Source organism: Mixophyes fleayi, chromosome 3, assembly GCF_038048845.1.
Source record: "Mixophyes fleayi isolate aMixFle1 chromosome 3, aMixFle1.hap1, whole genome shotgun sequence".
Taxonomy (NCBI): Eukaryota; Metazoa; Chordata; class Amphibia; order Anura; family Limnodynastidae; genus Mixophyes; species Mixophyes fleayi.
Window position 1 is genome coordinate 68,720,796 of NC_134404.1, and position 18,861 is coordinate 68,739,656.

Genomic DNA, 18,861 nt, shown 5'->3' on the forward strand with positions numbered 1-18,861 from the left:
CTGGCGGTACTGTATTGCTGGAGCAGTGCTCGCACCTGGCGGTGCTGTATTGCTGGAGCAGTGCTCGCACCTGGCGGTGCTGTATTGCTGGAGCAGTGCTCGCACCTGGCGGTGCTGTATTGCTGGAGCAGTGCTCGCACCTGGCGGTGCTGTATTGCTGGAGCAGTGCTCACACCTGGCGGTGCTGTATTGCTGGAGCAGTGCTCGCACCTGGCGGTGCTGTATTGCTGGAGCAGTGCTCGCACCTGGCAGTGTTGTATTGCTGGAGCAGTGCTCGGCACCGGACGGTGCTGTATTGCTGGAGCAGTGCTCGGCACCTGGCGGTGTTGTATTGCTGGAGCAGTATTGGATTAATTGTACACGGCTATTAGAACACCTGTGCTTAGCAGTTTTCATTCACTGAGTTTCATGTGAAATGACATGCAAACATCCTGTTTTCACTTTTGTTTGGTATTATTTCTGCAAAAATGCTATCTTTCTTGGGAGATTACTCTCTCTGTGTATGGTTTGCTTGGTTTGTTTTCTCTGTTTGTTTGTTTTTTTGTTGACGAAATCAGTGTGGGGTTGTATGCTATTTAAGTGGTGGAAATGCTGTAGTGGGCATGGTTTCTAAGGAAAAGTGTGAATTGGGTGCAAGTTATTAAGATGACAATCTAGGGACGCTTGACCATTACACCACCAGGGACTGTAATGACATTGTATTTAAATACATATACTTCAATATGGAGTTGGTCCCCCTTTTGCAGCGATAACAGCTTCCAATCTTCTTGGCAGGCTTTCCACAAGATGTTGGAGTGTTTCGCTGGCAATTTGCGCCCATTCATTCTGTAGAGCATTTATGAGGTCAGGCACTGATGTTGGACAAGAAGACCTGGCTCACAATATCCGCTCCAGTTCATCCCAAAGATGTTCGATGGGGTTGAGGTCAGGGCTCTGTGCGGGCCAGTCAAGTTCTTCCACACTGAACTCATCAAACCATGTCTTTGTAGTCCTTGGTTTGTGCACTGGAGCACAGTCATGTTGGAATAGAAAATGGCCTTCCCCAAAGTATGAAGCATAGTATTGTCCAAAATAACTTGGTATGCTGAAGCATTAAGATTGCTCCTCACTGGAGATAACGGGCGTAGCCCAAATCCTGAAAAACAGCCCCATACTATTATCCCTCCTCCACCAAACTTCACAGTTGGCATAATGCAGTCAGGCAGGTAACGTTCTCCCAGCATCCGCCAATCCTAGACTCACCCATCTGACTACCAAACAGAGAAGCGTGATTCATCACTCCACAGAACACGTTTCCACTGCTCCACAGTCCAGTGTTGGTGTGTTTTACACCACTCCATCCGACGCTTGGCATATATATATATCATATCACATACACAAACACAAACACACACACACACACACACACACACACACACACCCGGACATGGTTCTTTACTCTAATTGGTAATGTGAGGCTTGCTCGGGCATAGAGACCCATTCCATTAAGCTCCAGCCGCACAGTTTTTCTGCTTATATTAATGTCAGTGGAAGTTCGGAACTCTTCAGCTATGGAATTAGCAGAGCGCTGGCGACTTTTATGCACCATGCGCATTAGCAGTCGTTGACCCCACTCTATGATTTTATGTTGTCTTCCGCTTTGTGGCTGAGTTGCTGTTGTTCCTAACTGCTTCCACTTTTTATTAATTTCACTTACAGTTGACCATGGAATATCCAGCAGGGATGAAATTTCACAAACCGTCTTATTGCAAAGGTGGCAACCTAACACAGCGCCACGCTTGAAGTCACTAATCTCTACAGAACTACCCATTTTGTATCTCAAATATTTGCAAATGCAGACTGCATAGCTAGCTGCTTGATTCTATACACCTCTTTCAACGGGTCTGATTGAAACACCTCAATTCAATAATTAGCCGGTGTGGCCAAATATTTTTGGCCATATAGTGTGTGTATACAAATATATATATATATATATATATATATATATATATATATATATATATATATATATATATATATATATATATATATATATATATATATATATTCCAAAAACATACTGGTAGGTTAATTGGCTCCTATCAAAATTGACCCAAGTCACTCTCTGTCTGTCTGTGTGTGTGTATGTTAGGGAATTTAGATTGTAAGCTCCAATGGGGCAGGGACTGATGTGAATGAGTTCTCTGTACAGTGCTGCGGAATCAGTGGCGCTATATAAATAAATGGTGATGATGATGATAATGATAGCTAGATATATATATATATATATATATATATATATATATATATATATATATATCATATCACATACACAAACACACACACACACACACACACACACACACACACACACACACGGACATGGTTCTTTACTCTAATTGTTACTTTTACATTTTCTATATTGAGGTTTCCTTTTCCAGACATTATTTTTAGTATTCGCAATAGCAGCAGTTTTGTAGTTTAGTTAGTATTAACAGTAGATAGCAGCAGGATTGTAGTTAGAACAATATAAATAGTGAAACAGTATTGTGGTCTAGTTAGCAACAGTATTCGCAACATTAGTAGTGTATAGTATGGATGTAACAGGAATTATAATAGTATAGCTACAGTACTTATCAGGGTATAAATTATTCCATTGTAATAAAGTATTAGCAATAATAGTAAATGATATACTTATATACTCTACTACTTGTTTTCCTTTGTTTCTGTAGAGGTAAATGATTATGTTCCGCGGATAAAGTGTGAGACTGAGCTTTGTCTTGACAGAGAGAGACAGACTGGAGGGCTGAGGCTGGCACTCCCAGAGCTCTTCGCACCCCTGTGTGTGCCATGACCTCGCGCTCTGCATGTTGGCCAGGTGCAATGACTTGGTCACATCTGGCCGAATAGCTCCTTCAGTTTGTAAGTTCTCACGAACAGGGTCCTCCTTCCTTTTGTTTCCTTCTTCCCCACTTGCTTCCTACTCTTCACTTGCCATCCTTGTAATTGCCTGTGAATTGCCCTTTGTAATATGACTTCATTTATGTTCTCCTTCTTGTGTTTGTTTTACCTGTGATACGTACATTTTTGTGACCTTTTGTTTATGTGAACAATGCCTACCCTGTTTGTACTAATGCCATGTACGGTGCTGCAGAACTTTGTGGTGCCCTATAAAATAATTATGCATGTGCCAGCTTAAGCTTCACAGTGGAATTGCACATGCACTGGCCACGGCACGTTCACTAAGTGCCTCGCTGCGCATGGTCTGACCATGGTTCTTATGCAGACTAAGTGCCCCACTGCGCATGGTCTGACCATGGTTCTTATGCAGACTAAGTGCCCCACTGCGCATGGTCTGACCATGGTTCTTATGCAGACTAAGTGCCCCACTGCGCATGGTCTGACCATGGTTCTTATGCAGACTAAGTGCCCCACTGCACATGACCACAGAGCTTGCTCAGGCTAGCAGGGTCTCTAAACACACAAGACTCCCTGAGGGACTCTCGTGTAACTTTGATCACATTGGTGGTGATGCCACACAAGAGTAGTCCATCCTTTACAAACAACAAAACAGCAGGCTGAGTTTTGTCAAGCTTGCCAGTGTGAATTTGGGGGGCTGTACCATAAGCGTTCCTGTAGTTTATAACTGACATTAACATTCATATTGCAATGGGCTTTCTGACCATAGAAGTTTAACAGGTTTTATTTCTATAGAGCAAGACCAGTTTGCACTATACTTTGGATGTCAGGATATCTACATGGAATCCAAAATGAAGGCTGGAATCAAACCCATAAACCCAAGTATTTCCATTTGGACACTGATGTGAGATTAGTCCTGGGGGTATATTTACTAAACTCCGGGTTTGAAAAAGTGGAGATGTTGCCTGTAGCAGCCAATCAGATTCTAGCTGTCATTTTGTAGAGTGCACTAAATAATTGAAAGCTAGAATCTGATTGGCTGCTATAGGCAACATCTCCACTTTTTCAAACCAGCAGTTTAGTAAATATACCCACTGGTGTTTGTTCTACTCGGTAGATTAGGTATAATTAAGCCTTTATCCCAAAACATTTATATTGCTTTTCCAGAGTTCAAAAAGAGTTTGTGTTGAGTTAAGCTGGCTACACACTACAGAATTTTCCACCAACTTTTTATACTGATGGATTTTACATGCGATAGATGGTCCGATTGCTCGGTCCGTGAACTGCATACACACTAGCCTTGTTTTAGACAATAAAGGGAAGAGCGGACGTCCCTTTAGCGACTTTTTACAGCCATGTTGTCGTGAGCAATGATTGCAATTTTGTCGTGGATCGGTCGGAGGTTTATACACACTACGCAACGGAAACGAGATTGGAACGAAAATATTTAACGGTACGACCAACCAAATGAGGCGACAATCGTCCATTTGGGCAGACTTTCGACCATCGTGTCACTACACACACTGACTCGACTTTTGAACGACCGGTCATATGTTGGCTGGTTGAGCCGATTATTGGACAAAAACCCTGTAGTGTGTACCTAGCTTAATCCATTGTTCCACTTGAGAGAAATCTGATTAAAGCACCTTTTTAAGGTCAGATATATTTGAGCTGTGTGCATGTAAGATTGTGTTATCTGCTTACATTTACTAATAAGCTGCTTTACTGTCTAAAGTTAAGTCATTCATAAATACAGAAAACCATAGTGGCCCTAGAACAGAACTTTGAGGGACCCACAAGTAACATATAGGAGGCCGACATTGACACATACTGGGATATTTCTGATTAATAGGAGTGAAAATGTAATGCATGTGTTCAAATACCTGAGCGCTGAAGTTTTCTCAGTAGAATATTGTGATCCAGTGTAAAAAGCTGTGTGCAGTGTCTAGGCATAACCTCCACACTGGATTTCATTACAGGTTTTTAATAGGGTTGTTATGGAATGTCCGGATTTAAACAGACTGGAAATTTGTTGTTTTGTAAAAGCTGCTGAATTGGAACTGAATTTTCCATGACATTGGATAATGCATGCAATAAAGAGGTAGTACTTCTGTTACCACTTTTGTGGATTGGAATAACTCTTGCTGTTTTCTATATAATAAGACTTTTATGGGACCCTGCACATAAATACATCAAACAGTAGGGTCCCAAAGGAGGGAGTGGAATAGTATATAAATTTACATATACTTGTAAATTGCATCTGTTTATTTTATATTTCTATTCTTATTGTGGTATAGGGGATTACTTCTGTGTTGCTACTTTTGCATTGGCTATTAAATTTTGCAGGACGTGTTGGCTCTGCAACTAACCATTTCTGATGACAACATGAAAGTTAATACTGTTCATGTAGGTTGAATGACCCTTGCCTAGTGCATTATAATGTCAGTCTGTGTTTCTTTGCACAATCCTTATTTTTTATCAGCCATCTGTTCCTCTGAAAGGATGTTACTCCACAGATCCACCTCCCATTGTGTAAACTTGTTCTGTCTCTCATTTTGTAATGTATGCATTACTACAGACACTTATAGATCAATACTAATACTGAAGTTAGAGTCCTCATTACCTCGCATGCTTTTAAAGAGCCATGTAGTGAGGTTGTCAGCAATGAGCTACAGTCTGATCTGGTCGGCAAAGGGTTACAGGAATGATGTGAAGCCGTCTCATACCGGAGGCTTGATGTGACTGCTCACACTTGGCCATCTCCATTCAGTCTGGGTGTTCAGGAACAGGCAGCAGGTACAGTGTGTGGGTAGGAGGGCACTGTGCTCACATACACCTAGAACTAAGGAAGTGACATATCCCCTTTTGTACTGATACTGGTCAGCTAATAACTGTGCTGCCTGCAGATATTTTCTGAAACTATTGGAATTTCTAACAATGGCCGTCATCTGCTATGAGAAGCATTGATTGTAAGGTGGCCACCTGGTCTGCAGCTGTCACAATGTGTGGGTATATCTGTGATGTCTGCTCAGAGCTGCAGGAAGCTGTTTGTGTTTGGGGAATATAATTTGGTAACCTAGGTTCTAGATGTGGAGTCATTAGGCCTTCAGTTGGGTCTGAGGTAAGCGGTAGGATGGACAGTGATCTAAGGAAAAGGGGACATCTCATATTTCCATAATAAATAGCATCTGTCACTTTCCATATTTAGGTTCCATGTTCTTTTTGCAGCATCACACTTTTCTCTCTATCTCCTAAGTCTCACATACTCAGTAGCTGCCTCTCATTCTTGCCTCTGGCATATTGGAATGGGCCCAAGATCACTCCTTGTCTTGTAGTCCTGGACAATGGCTGTTGTGTTCAGCTGACATTATCTTGTTTTGTTGTTGTGCACAATTAAGGGAAGTGTTGTTATTAGTATTGCCTCATGACTGCTCAGAATGTTAACCCTTACCACAACAGGTCAGGCAGCAGTTCAGAAAGTCGTCATTTTCTGCCTCCTCAATATCATGGCTTTTGAGAGAATAAGCAGTGACTATTATTTTCTTACACCAAGTGTATTATTTCACGGCAGTCCATCATTTATATTGGTCATCCTCCACTGTTTAGCTTTAAACGTTTGTTTGCCTACCTATTGTAATGCACTAAGTGTCGTGGCACTATTTGCAAACTGTTATTAATAATGTAATGAACTTGCATTACTAACAATTATTAGAAATGTAATACTTTAATGCAAGGCACTCTTTAGTCATTTCTATAGAGGACAACCAATCCATGTTCAATCCCCCTGCACTTTATAAGATCCTACTGTCTCCTAGTTTGTTTGTCTTTTTTTAATCTGTTTATTTTTCAACAACAAATAAAATAACAATAGAACGTGGACATCGATAACAAATTTGCAATACCGCGAATGGCATGTGTAATATAAGATATATCAAAATAGTAATAAAATAGTGCAATTAAGAGAGGACCAAAGTTATGTAGTACTAATCTTTTATAACAAATATATGCAATCGACTATCACCTATTACATGGTAACAAGTCCTGAGGGAAATTCCAGGATGGAAACCAAGGGAGGTAGCATGTTGTTGGATTTTCCTATACTGTCTAATAGTTTTATCGGACCGGCTTCTGAATTCTACGTTATATTGTCCACCTCTACTTATCCTATAAAGTAGTACCATAATGTCTTAAAAGCAGGAGTATAAAAGCCATATTGATTTTACATTCAGACTGGGTATTACATGAATCTTATTAATGTCAACAAGGGGATTAAACTTTATAGCGTAGGTGAGTAGAGTTGCGGTCCTTATATGGTAAATGAATGCATTCATGTTATGGATTTTGCAGTATAACATTTTCTACATTCTCTACAGTTTCATGCTAACTTCATTTGAGGTGGGGTGAGTAAGGCTGCATGCTGTATGCAGGGCTGCCAAGAGGGTTTTAGGACCCCGGTACAACAACTTCTTGGGGCCCCTCTTATAGTTGAGGGGGTCCCCATGAAGTTGTTCTCTTCTGTTTTCTTGCTGGGTCCCTCTCTGCACTGCTCCTCACTGACATTCAGTGCGAACGGAGCAGATAGGAGGGAAGAGGGACGCTAGCGCCACGATCACCTCCCCCACCAGCGAAGGGGACAGAGCTACCCTCCCCTGCCCCGCAGGGAAAAAAAAATAGGTTTAAAAACAATAATAAAAAAAAACAGCCGGCAGTGAGGGCCCTGCTGATAATACCTTTGTGTGTGAAACCATGTTGGATATGCTTGAACCAGTGAGGTCTGGGGCACATTCATGTTTAGACTTAAGATGTACAACTAGCAAGTTGTGAACAACCCATGCTTTTACCAGTAGACCCATTCATCAGATGACATTGTGCCTTGAGAATGCCTTCTTGTAACTTTCAGTGCATCGCTTTATCTTTCTGATTTCCTTTTGTTATTTTCTTCATCCATGTATTTACATAAGTAGACATCGTTCTCTTTGTGCTGCTCCGTGATATGACCCAGAAATCTGCTCTGTGTCCTGTCCAGTGGCAATGTAAATATATAATAATAGTTCCTTATAGAAAGATCGGAAGGGATCCTGGAAAATTAAAATAATGTGTTTAGTATATAAAAAAAAAAGCAGGAGGGCAAACCAGTAAGTGAAAGTTGCCTGTAAATGGGAAACCCCTGTTGCCAGAGGATCCATTAAGTCTAAGTGAGCCGAAAGTACACAAGGAAAATATTGCGTTTTATGTTCTCCAGATGTCTTAAAACTGCCAAATATCTATAGATAGTAGATTAGTGTGAATCTAATACCATCCATGTGGTGCTACATTGTGTGAGGCAGAGACGCAGCCTATTCCCCACTCCTCAGTACGGTACGGCCATATAACAACAGTGTGTGAGGCAGAGACGCAGCCTATTCCCCACTCCTCAGTACTGTACGGCCATATAACAACAGTGTGTGAGGCAGAGACACAGATCCTATTCCCCACTCCTCAGTACTGTACGGCCATATAACAACAGTGTGTGAGGCAGAGACACAGATCCTATTCCTTACTCCTCAGTACTGTACGGCCATATAACAACAGTGTGTGAGGCAGAGACACAGATCCTATTCCTTACTCCTCAGTACGGTACGGCCATATAACTACAGTGTGTGAGGCAGAGACACAGATCCTATTCCTTACTCCTCAGTACGGTACGGCCATATAACTACAGTGTGTGAGGCAGAGACACAGATCCTATTCCTCACTCCTCAGTACGGTACGGCCATATAACTACAGTGTGTGAGGCAGAGACACAGATCCTATTCCCCACTCCTCAGTACAGTACGGCCATATAACTACAGTGTGTGAGGCAGACACAGATCCTATTCCCCATTCCTCAGTACAGTACGGCCATATAACAACAGTGTGTGAGGCAGAGACACAGATCCTATTCCCCACTCCTCAGTACGGTACGGCCATATAACTACAGTGTGTGAGGCAGAGACACAGATCCTATTCCCCACTCCTCAGTACGGTACGGCCATATAACTACAGTGTGTGAGGCAGAGACACAGATCCTATTCCTCACTCCTCAGTACGGTACAGCCATATAACTACAGAGTGTGAGGCAGAGACACAGATCCTATTCGCCACTCCTCAGTACGGCCATATAACTACAGTGTGTGAGGCAGAGACACAGATCCTATTCCCCACTCCTCAGTACAGTACGGCCATATAACTACAGTGTGTGAGGCAGAGACACAGATCCTATTCCCCATTCCTCAGTACAGTACGGCCATATAACTACAGTGTGTGAGGCAGAGACACAGATCCTATTCCTCACTCCTCAGTACAGTACGGCCATATAACTACAGTGTGTGAGGCAGAGACACAGATCCTATTCCCCACTCCTCAGTACGGTACGGCCATATAACTACAGAGTGTGAGGCAGAGACACAGATCCTATTCCCCACTCCTCAGTACGGCCATATAACTACAGTGTGTGAGGCAGAGACACAGATCCTATTCCTCACTCCTCAGTACAGTACGGCCATATAACTACAGTGTGTGAGGCAGAGACACAGATCCTATTCCTCACTCCTCAGTACAGTACGGCCATATAACTACAGAGTGTGAGGCAGAGACACAGATCCTATTCCCCACTCCTCAGTACGGCCATATAACTACAGTGTGTGAGGCAGAGACACAGATCCTATTCCTCACTCCTCAGTACGGTACGGCCATATAACTACAGTGTGTGAGGCAGACACAGATCCTATTCCCCACTCCTCAGTACAGTACGGCCATATAACTACAATGTGTGAGGCAGAGACACAGCCTATTCCCCACTCCTCAGTACGGTACGGCCATATAACTACAGTGTGTGAGGCAGAGACACAGCCTATTCCCCACTCCTCAGTACAGTACGGCCATATAACTACATTGTGTGAGGCAGAGACACAGCCTATTCCCCACTCCTCAGTACGGTACGGCCATATAACTACAGAGTGTGAGGCAGAGACACAGATCCTATTCCCCACTCCTCAGTACAGTACGGCCATATAACTACAGTGTGTGAGGCAGAGACACAGATCCTATTCCCCACTCCTCAGTACAGTACGGCCATATAACTACAGTGTGTGAGGCAGAGACACCGTTCCTATTCCGTACTCCTCAGTACAGTACGGCCATATAACTACAGTGTGTGAGGCAGAGACACAGATCCTATTCCCCACTCCTCAGTACAGTACGGCCATATAACTACAGTGTGTGAGGCAGAGACACAGATCCTATTCCTCACTCCTCAGTACGGTACGGCCATATAACTACAGTGTGTGAGGCAGACACAGATCCTATTCCCCACTCCTCAGTAGGGTACGGCCATATAACTACAGTGTGTGAGGCAGAGTCACAGATCCTATTCCCCACTCCTCAGTACAGTATGGCCATATAACTACAGTGTGTGAGGCAGAGACACAGATCCTATTCCCCACTCAGTACAGTACGGCCATATAACTACAGTCTGTGAGGCAGAGACACAGGGCCTGATTCATTATGGATCTTAACTTGAGAAACTTCTCATTTCAGTCTCCTGGATTAAACCATGGTACAATGCAAGGGGTGCAAATTAGTATTCTGTTTTGCACATAAGTTAAATACTGACTGTTTTTTCATGTAGCACACAAATATCAACTTTAAATTTCAGTGTACAAATAAGATATTAAATGTTTGTGTGCTACATGAAAAAACAGTCAGTATTTAACTTATGTGCAAAACAGAATACTAATTTGCACCCCTTGCATTGTACCATGGTTTAATCCAGGAGACTGAAATAAGAAGTTTCTCAAGTTAAGATCCTTAATGAATCAGGCCCACAGATCCTATTCCCCACTCCTCGGTACGGTACGGCCATATAACTTTATTTGGGCGCTGCAATCTGACTTTTTTTTTTATTGAATTCAAGAGATATCTCAATTCTGCCTGTTGACAGCAGGGTATCTCCAACCTTCATAAATGTGCCCAGTGTCTACATGCTGGTCATATACTCATTTATGCTCCAGTTAATATTTATTAAAGCTCACCTTTATCGCTTTTTCTTTTTTTTTACCTATTTTATTGTTAAGTAAATAGATAATATTTTCTTTGCCAGTGTACACAGGGAATAAGATGTTTTACCTGCCAAGACAATTATACTTGGAGGTTGCACATAGCAGGCAATTGTAGGCATTTTAAAGGAACAAAATCTATACCCATAATGCGTAGGTAGCACTGGCATATCCCACAGAGCCAAACAATGCAGAGAAAATCGTAGTTTCTTAAAGAAATACAGATCCCCATTTATATATGCACAGAGGACTCTGTTGATGAGAGTTTACTCCCTTCATGTACGATACATGAGAATAATTTCTTTTATTTGTGGCTAAATGTTCTGCGCAAGTTATTAAAATATAATAAAATCTTTACGTTTTGTCCCTCAAATGTTACTGCCAATGTTAATTTGCTTTCAGACTTGATCTCCATAATGACTAGTAGTGTAATATTTTATGGTGAAATATACCAAATCATGACATAAACATGGATTCTGCTCTTCTAGGGCCATGTCTCACAGGTAGTACCTTCTCCTGGAAGATGCCTCCTGCTGTGTTGGATCCCATGGACATCTGGGCAGCCGATACACAGCCAGCTCCCGAGGTTGATGTGGATGTCCTTCTCCCCACCGGAATCTACGTGCAGATGGTGGTGCCCCGGGATGCTTCCTTATCGCACATTAAAAAGGTGATCTAGTAGGCAAACAGTGTCTGTCAATAGACAGTTGTAGTCCGTTTCACCACAGACGCTGCCAAGAATACGCAGTGTAACTCAGCACTGCTGTTTTGATGGCTGACACCTACCTAAGCTGTTTATCTAGAGGACACTGCAACAGATAAATGGGTCTTGTGCAAGTTGTGTATGGAGGCGAGAGCCGTGGCTTGTGTCGTGATATCATTTATGCTTCACCTGTTGTTGGTATATTGGAACCCTAGATGTCATTGCATTGTAAGATGATGTGTAAGCTTGTATTCTGTTCTGTTCACAGCTTGTGTGGGATCATGCACGAAGTTACCCCCTTTCCCACCTGCTCCTGGAGAGCGACTCCTACATGTTCCAGTGTGTCAACCAGACGGCTGTCCACGAGGAACTGGAGGATGAGACTCGACGGCTCTGTGATGTGCGGCCCTTCCTGCCTGTACTGAAGCTGGTGTCCAGGAGCTGCAACCCTGCAGAGAAGCTAGATTCCAAAATTGGAGTCTTGATAGGAAAAGGTAATGTGAACAGCAACCAGTTGTTGGATGAAGAATCCAGCCCCTTAGCTGAGTGGGTACAGTCAAGAGACCTGGTGCCAGCGAGTGTCTGATGTGAGTCAGTAAGGTGCCACGTGTTGGCTAACCAGAGACTGCAAGCTAGCTCCATAATTGTGAGTCACACAGATGGATGAGGTCATATCGCAGAAACAAGTAACAATGCCTATTATTGTGCCCGGCTCCCGAGACTTTACTGCACATCCACAGAATTGTTCTGAATCTCATGACATTAGCAACTATTCTATAATTAGCATATCTTTAAGATCGCTTATAAAAATAGCAGTACAGTTAAAACATTACAACGTGACCTTTTAGCTTCTAGACTTAATGTAACTGTTCCCACAAAAATAACACTCTATTATATATCATACATTTTTTATTTTAAAATGTAAATGCATGCTGGATTTTTCAGTTTTTGAAATACACATTCTCAGTGTTTGCTATAAATTCAATTCTTATTACCCCAAATCATTTTTTCCCCTGTTCCTGGATGAGGGCCATACAATTCCCAAGAGCCAAATAGCCTAAAGCAGGCTTTGGGAGTTTCTATTTCTGCAGATGTCAATGTATGCTTTTCTTTTGTGTGTGTCTCCATACAAAGTCCTGCTGGATCCTAGATTTTACTGGCTGGCACCTGAATTCTACAATAACAGTTTGATGATTGAACAGTGAGATGATTGAAATGTACTCTATTAGTGTCATACATTGTATGGTTCTCCTACTAGATAAAACACAGGAAAAGAACATGCAACTTTCAAAAATTATAGTGTAGTGCAAAATTGCATTTTTAACATTGTGAATAATAAGGGTGCTAGAATTTAATTCGGGAGAACTTTTATTCTGCCTTTCTTAACTCCCTGTCCTCAAACTCAGCAGTGCCTGGAGATGCTTGATATTTCTGTGTTCCATCATACTTTCAAACACACAAGCATTTATGAAATGGCAAAATATAAATAAACACAACTACGTAGCCACCCAATCAGGTGGCTTCAGCCAGTTACCTTACCCTATACAGCTTAGATTCATAGCTCTACGCCAGCGGTCAGGTAACTTTTTTACCTTTTGCCCCAAAATATATTCAGATACGCAGACGTTGCCCCCTCGATTTGAAAGGAAGTAAATCATATATTATTAATTATTGGGATTCAAAATTTTACTGAATCTATTCAAAATTTCTTTGAAAGCTTCAACTCCAAAACTTCAGGTTTTGGAGAAATGATGTTGCTTCATTTTTGATACGAGAACATCAATATTTCAGCATTTTGATGTCAGAGCAATTTGGATACAGTGTTCAGCGTCCAATCGATTTCACTGCTTTATTTTTATGTTCTTTAGAGTGGAAAATCCTTGTTTGCAAAGGTAGGTTGTTGCAAAAGGCAGCAACTTTTTGACTGCCTCCTCATGTGTAATTTTGAATGCCTTTGCAGCTGTTGACATCCAAAAACATGACAGATCCGTTTTGTTTTCAAATGCAATACGTGCTTCATTGTTGCATCGAAGCTCAAGAAGTGCCTCTGCCAACCCTTGAGGCTCTTCTGGTACAACAGCAATCTCACATTTAAAGGGGTCTACAATCCAACTGACAGCATGTGAATCAGCAGCATTAACCCCAGGAATTTAATTTTTACCCCATTTGGGGTAATTTACCCCTGTTCCCTGACCACTGCTCTACGCCCTTCTGCCTGCAGTATACAGTCATCTGAGGCTGGGGGTTCTCAGTAAAAATGTAACTGGAGTTCTCCTTTAATTAAGTGTATAGGCCAACAAAGGCTATTATTTGTGACACTTTCATCAGGTATACATGAGAGAAAAAATCCCCTACAGCGTGTAGGTTTAATTTCAAGGACAAAAAAGCCCTAAAATTCATATTTTCAGATGGAGATAAAATACATTGTTTAGGGTAAAGCTGATGTATTACTGCCGCTCTGCAGCTTGGTAACACACAGCATTTGATAAATAATAATTTTAAATGAGGGCTTTACTTGTTTTTTAAGATAGCAGGAGTAATTTGCTTTGCTGAAGTATGGAAACGTTAACATGTACACTAGTCTTAAGTGTATCGATAGTTTCCCTTCAGAATCCATTCAGAGATTCAGCTTGTAACCTTGTGTACTGTGAGTCCTCAGGTTAGTGTTGCAGAATGAAATCGCTCTGGCACATTTCCCACAACTCCCCGGGATCTGCCGGCCCTGCCCTGAATGACAAGCTTTGACTTGACTTTGGCAGAAGAATTGAGAACAGAACATTTGACTTTCCAAGCCTCAGCATGATCCTCTCCCAAACCTATTCTCCCTGTAGATCGCCTCTCTTTACAGCTTGCCTGAAATCCTGCTCCTTTCCGGAACCCGCTGCAAAACATGGCTCTGCCTCTCACACATACTGAGCGACATATGGTCTTAGGTATCAACCACAATGAGTGTGATCTAATAGAAAGTTCAACCTTGATCCCTATGAGAGATGTTATGGATTTCATGTGTTTCCTAATTCCGGATGGTAACATAATTGTTGCTTATATACGACTGGCTTACTGTGAGGTACAAGACATATTAAAATGAGTCGCACCTTTACATACAGAGATGATACATGTATAAAATGTCTCTTAGCGATGTTCTTGATTAGCAGACTCCTAATTCCAACTCTCCGTGCACAATGCGCTCGTTTGTTTTTAATAAATGCTGGTTTCCTCTATTTAAACCCCCCACCCTCTCCCCCACCGTCTCCCCACACACACTTCTACCTTCAGGGTGCTGTCAAATGTTTGAAATCACTTAAAACAAGTTCCATAGAAATGAGCTTGTGTTCTCTGTTTGTGCCTGGGAGAGAGATGGTGCTGGTTATCCGCAGTTCTGGGTTTGGTTTATTCCAGAGCTCTGCCACAGAGCTGTCAAGACTGGTGGAGACAGATCATACATAGGAATGCATAGATCAGGTCCCCAGATGCGAAAACTGCAGGCCAGCCAGGCGCCTGGAACCACTAGGAACCTGCAGACCGTACCTGTGTGCCAGCTTCTATCTCAGATTTAACCCCCTCCTGCCTTTTTGCCCGACAGGCCTAGCTATTATTTTTTTTTTCTTGCGAAAGGCAGTAAAAACAATTTGTGAATGTCTGTCTGGTCTGTCCATATGTCTGTGGGCTCATGAAACAGGCCCTGTTCACTAATGGAAAGTATTATCAAATCACTAAAAGTTGATGGATATATAGAAAAATGAAACAATTATATCACTGCTTCGTCCTCCTGTGCCGGGAAGCTCCCCTGTGGATTCCTTACTCTTCATCTAGCCGGCATGTCCCCAGTTTATCAGTTCTTCGAAATGGTCACAGCAGCACAAATTAGTTCAGGATATTAGTGTGTTCACCTTGTGGGGCAGTAACCGGTCAACAGCGCAGCATGTAATTTTGTTTGAAATTGTACTTGTTTTTAATGTGTATTTGACTAAGGTCTGCATTTGGTCTTTATCTCCCGCTTGCCCGGGGCAGCCTCTGTTTTTTGAAATAGCCAATCAGATCATTGAAATGTTCTCAGCAGCAGAAGATGAGATAGGGGATCATGTGGGAGGTAGTGACCTGTCCACTTGTTCTGTTCTATTACTGAGGATGGGGCTGCGCTATGACTGAGGCAGTGTTATGTTATGAGGGAAAGGAGGCGCGAGAAGTCACAGACTGGAAGGACCAGGGTACGCCACCAGCACATGTTAGCGATGTGAGGCTCCTGAAAAAGGTTGTTTTATTAACATCCACTAAGTTTGGGAGGAAACATGGTGCAACGGGTTGCAGTATGGATTTTGTTTCATATAGAGGTGCATTTGACACCATAATCTTTAAGCATCCGTTTTGATCTACTAAGTTTGCAAGTTCATGCACAGGATATTATTATTATTATTATTGTTGTTGTTAATAATATTATTTATTGTTATTGTTACTTTTATTTATAAAGCACTCATTATGTAGCGTTGTACGTTCAGAGGGATCATGATGCAAATTTATGAAATAGAAGGTAAAGAAGACTCTGTCCAAATGAGCTTACAATCTAAGAGGAGTGTGGAACAATTGTTTCATAGAGTAGTGGATTAACAATTGCAGTTGGTGGTGGGGAAAACATATGTGATTACAGTAAGGAAGAAGCTTTACCAAACACCGATAGGTAGTGGTGCAGTTGTAATAAGGAGAGACGGTAGAAAGTAGAGGCCTGAGGAGGCTTTTGCCCTTGTGCTACGTAGACACTCCTGTGGTCATCCACCAGCTCGGAGTGGCTGTGTGCCCTGTATTCTTCTTTGGCATCATGCTCGCTGCTGGGTACAGAGCCAGGACACTTGTTCCCAAGGTCACAGAAGTTGTGGCAGCAACTGTTGTTACAAAGGAGGCCACCGACAGAGATGGTAACAGCAATGACAGCTGAAGTCTTGGTTCAGAAGCTGACATATTTGTGAGAAGATGATTATGTGGGAGGTAGGGAACACACCGGCCCTCTGCATGTCACATATAAGAACACTTTGGACACATTTAGTAACCGTTTTAGGTGGAACGTGGTAATGGAATGTCTCACATGCCGTGCCAAGGTCCAGCCATGTCCAAGATAGATCTGTTTGGAAGTGCTGCAGAGAGCAAAATAAGTTAGGAAATAGTTAAAATAATACTCTCAGAAATGGTGTTACTAAAATAAGAGGTTTGTTCAAATACATTTAACAAACCCCTCTAGTGTGACATCCATAGTACACTGCACTTTTAACTTTTAAACCTCCATAGCTGTGATTATTACAACTGATCAATACTCTTGAAATGACAATTTCCTATTAAGTAGAAATAACTGTCAGTTATATAAGCTATGCATGAATGGCACCACTGCCCCACAGATCTGATAAGCATGCTAACATGTGCACTAAAGTAGAAATATTGTCATTGCAATTAAGCAAGAAGGTAAAGTGTTCCCCAGCTATCCTATTAACCTCAATAGGGTTATTACCATCATTGGGTTATTGCTATTACCACCCTTTACTCATTCACACAGGACAAAGAACCCCAGACCAGCATTGCTGTGTGACTGGATCATACAGCCCACTCAGCACGTTTTACCTCTGTAATCTGGTTGGACCAATATGCAATATGTAGCTCTTAACCTCATCTATGAAACTTCCATTGCCCAATGGATTGTAAGTTCACCAACATGGCCCTCTTACCTCTGTGTATATTAACCAGTATTGTTTTATTACTGTGTTTGTTCCCAATAGTAAAGCACTGCAGAATATGCTAGTGATGTAGAAGTAAATGTTGACGATGAAAGTAAGCAATAGCTTTAGAAGATTATTGCCTTGTAGATGTCTGCTTGTCTCCTAATATCAGGGGGCCGTACTGAGAATGTTGGTTCTCTCTCTTTTTAGTCTTTCCGTTAGAGAAATGCTCCCATGTGGACTGCAGCAAATTCATGCTGGTCACACACCCTGCGATATTGCAGCCGAAATGACAGAAGTTGGACAGATCTGTATTGAACTATTGACCTGTATGTTTTGTTTGGTAAATGAGGTTAGAAGATGAGTACTATTGGCCTGTATGTCTACTCAGCGCCGGTGCTAGGGTTCACGGCGCCCTAGGCAAAATTTCGCCACCCCCCTCCCCCGCGAACACACTAAAAAAAAAAGGAGAGTTTACTTACCTTTTCTGTAGCTGATCCGCGCCTTCTTCACGCAGAGGTGGAGTGATGCATTCTGGGAGGGGAGGGGGGGGCGCCGGGAAAGAACTTTATTCACACTGTCTGTCTGACAGACAGTGTGATACTTCACAGATGCCCCGCGGACACTGAAAAACAGCGGCGGCACCCCGCCGCCGCTGCAACCCTCTCCTGAGCCGCTGACTAGATTAGAAAATCTAGTCAGCGGCGCCCTGCAGGTCCCGGCGCCCTAGGCAACTGCCTAAGGTTGCCTAATGGGAGCGCCGGGCCTGTGTCTACTCAACCTTCAACTACATTTACATTGTCCGGAGAGGAGCTGAACAGTCTAACTTGCCTACACGTGTGACCAAATTGTTTATTGTTCTTGAAGTTGGGGGCATGTGTCTCCACGTTAAGCAATTGGGTGTACACGCTAACCACTCATACATGGCAACGGTATAGATAAGTTTCGCTTTTATCATCATCAATTGTTTTGAGGCTGAGCCATGAGTCCTAGAATATGATCAGGTCTTTTATTATTTAGATGTTACTCATTTCCCATTCACTTTTGTTTTTCAGGCCTCCAGGAATTTGATGCCCTTCAGGACAATGAAGTCAAGGAATTTCGGAGCAAGATGAGGAAGATCAGTGAGGAGAAGATTCACTCCACGCTTAGTCTGACCTGGGTGGAATGGCTTAAATGCACTTTTCCTCCAGAACTTGAGCCTTCCATTCAGGAGAACATTCAGGACAAGTTGTATGGGGGGAACATTGTGGTGGCTATCCACTTTGAGAGCTGCCAGGTAAGACACTTCTCATACATAAACAGAAATCTATATTCTTGTTACAAATAATGTTCATCCTTTTTGTCTACTTAATCAGAATACTGTAATCTAATTGATTGATTGTTCAGGACGTATTCAGCTTCCAAATTTCACCAAACCTGACCCCTCTAAAGTTGAATGAATTGGCTATTCGGAAGCGTTTGACTATCCATGGGCGTGAGAATG

At 42.3% G+C, this 18,861-nt stretch overlaps 1 protein-coding gene across 1 annotated transcript in view; it reads left to right on the forward strand.

The window, feature by feature from the left end:
• LOC142143139 (phosphatidylinositol 4,5-bisphosphate 3-kinase catalytic subunit beta isoform-like) overlaps window positions 1–18,860 on the forward strand; it is a gene marked incomplete at its 3' end in the record, with an annotated part of 90,004 nt that extends 71,144 nt beyond the window's left edge. Inside the window, exons 3-6 of the mRNA XM_075200851.1 lie at window positions 11,462–11,643; window positions 11,945–12,170; window positions 18,431–18,654; window positions 18,765–18,860. Of these exons, the coding sequence (XP_075056952.1) occupies window positions 11,497–11,643; window positions 11,945–12,170; window positions 18,431–18,654; window positions 18,765–18,860 (693 nt within the window). The remainder of the gene's footprint in view (window positions 1–11,461; window positions 11,644–11,944; window positions 12,171–18,430; window positions 18,655–18,764) is intronic.
• Window position 18,861: the final 1 nt, after the last annotated feature.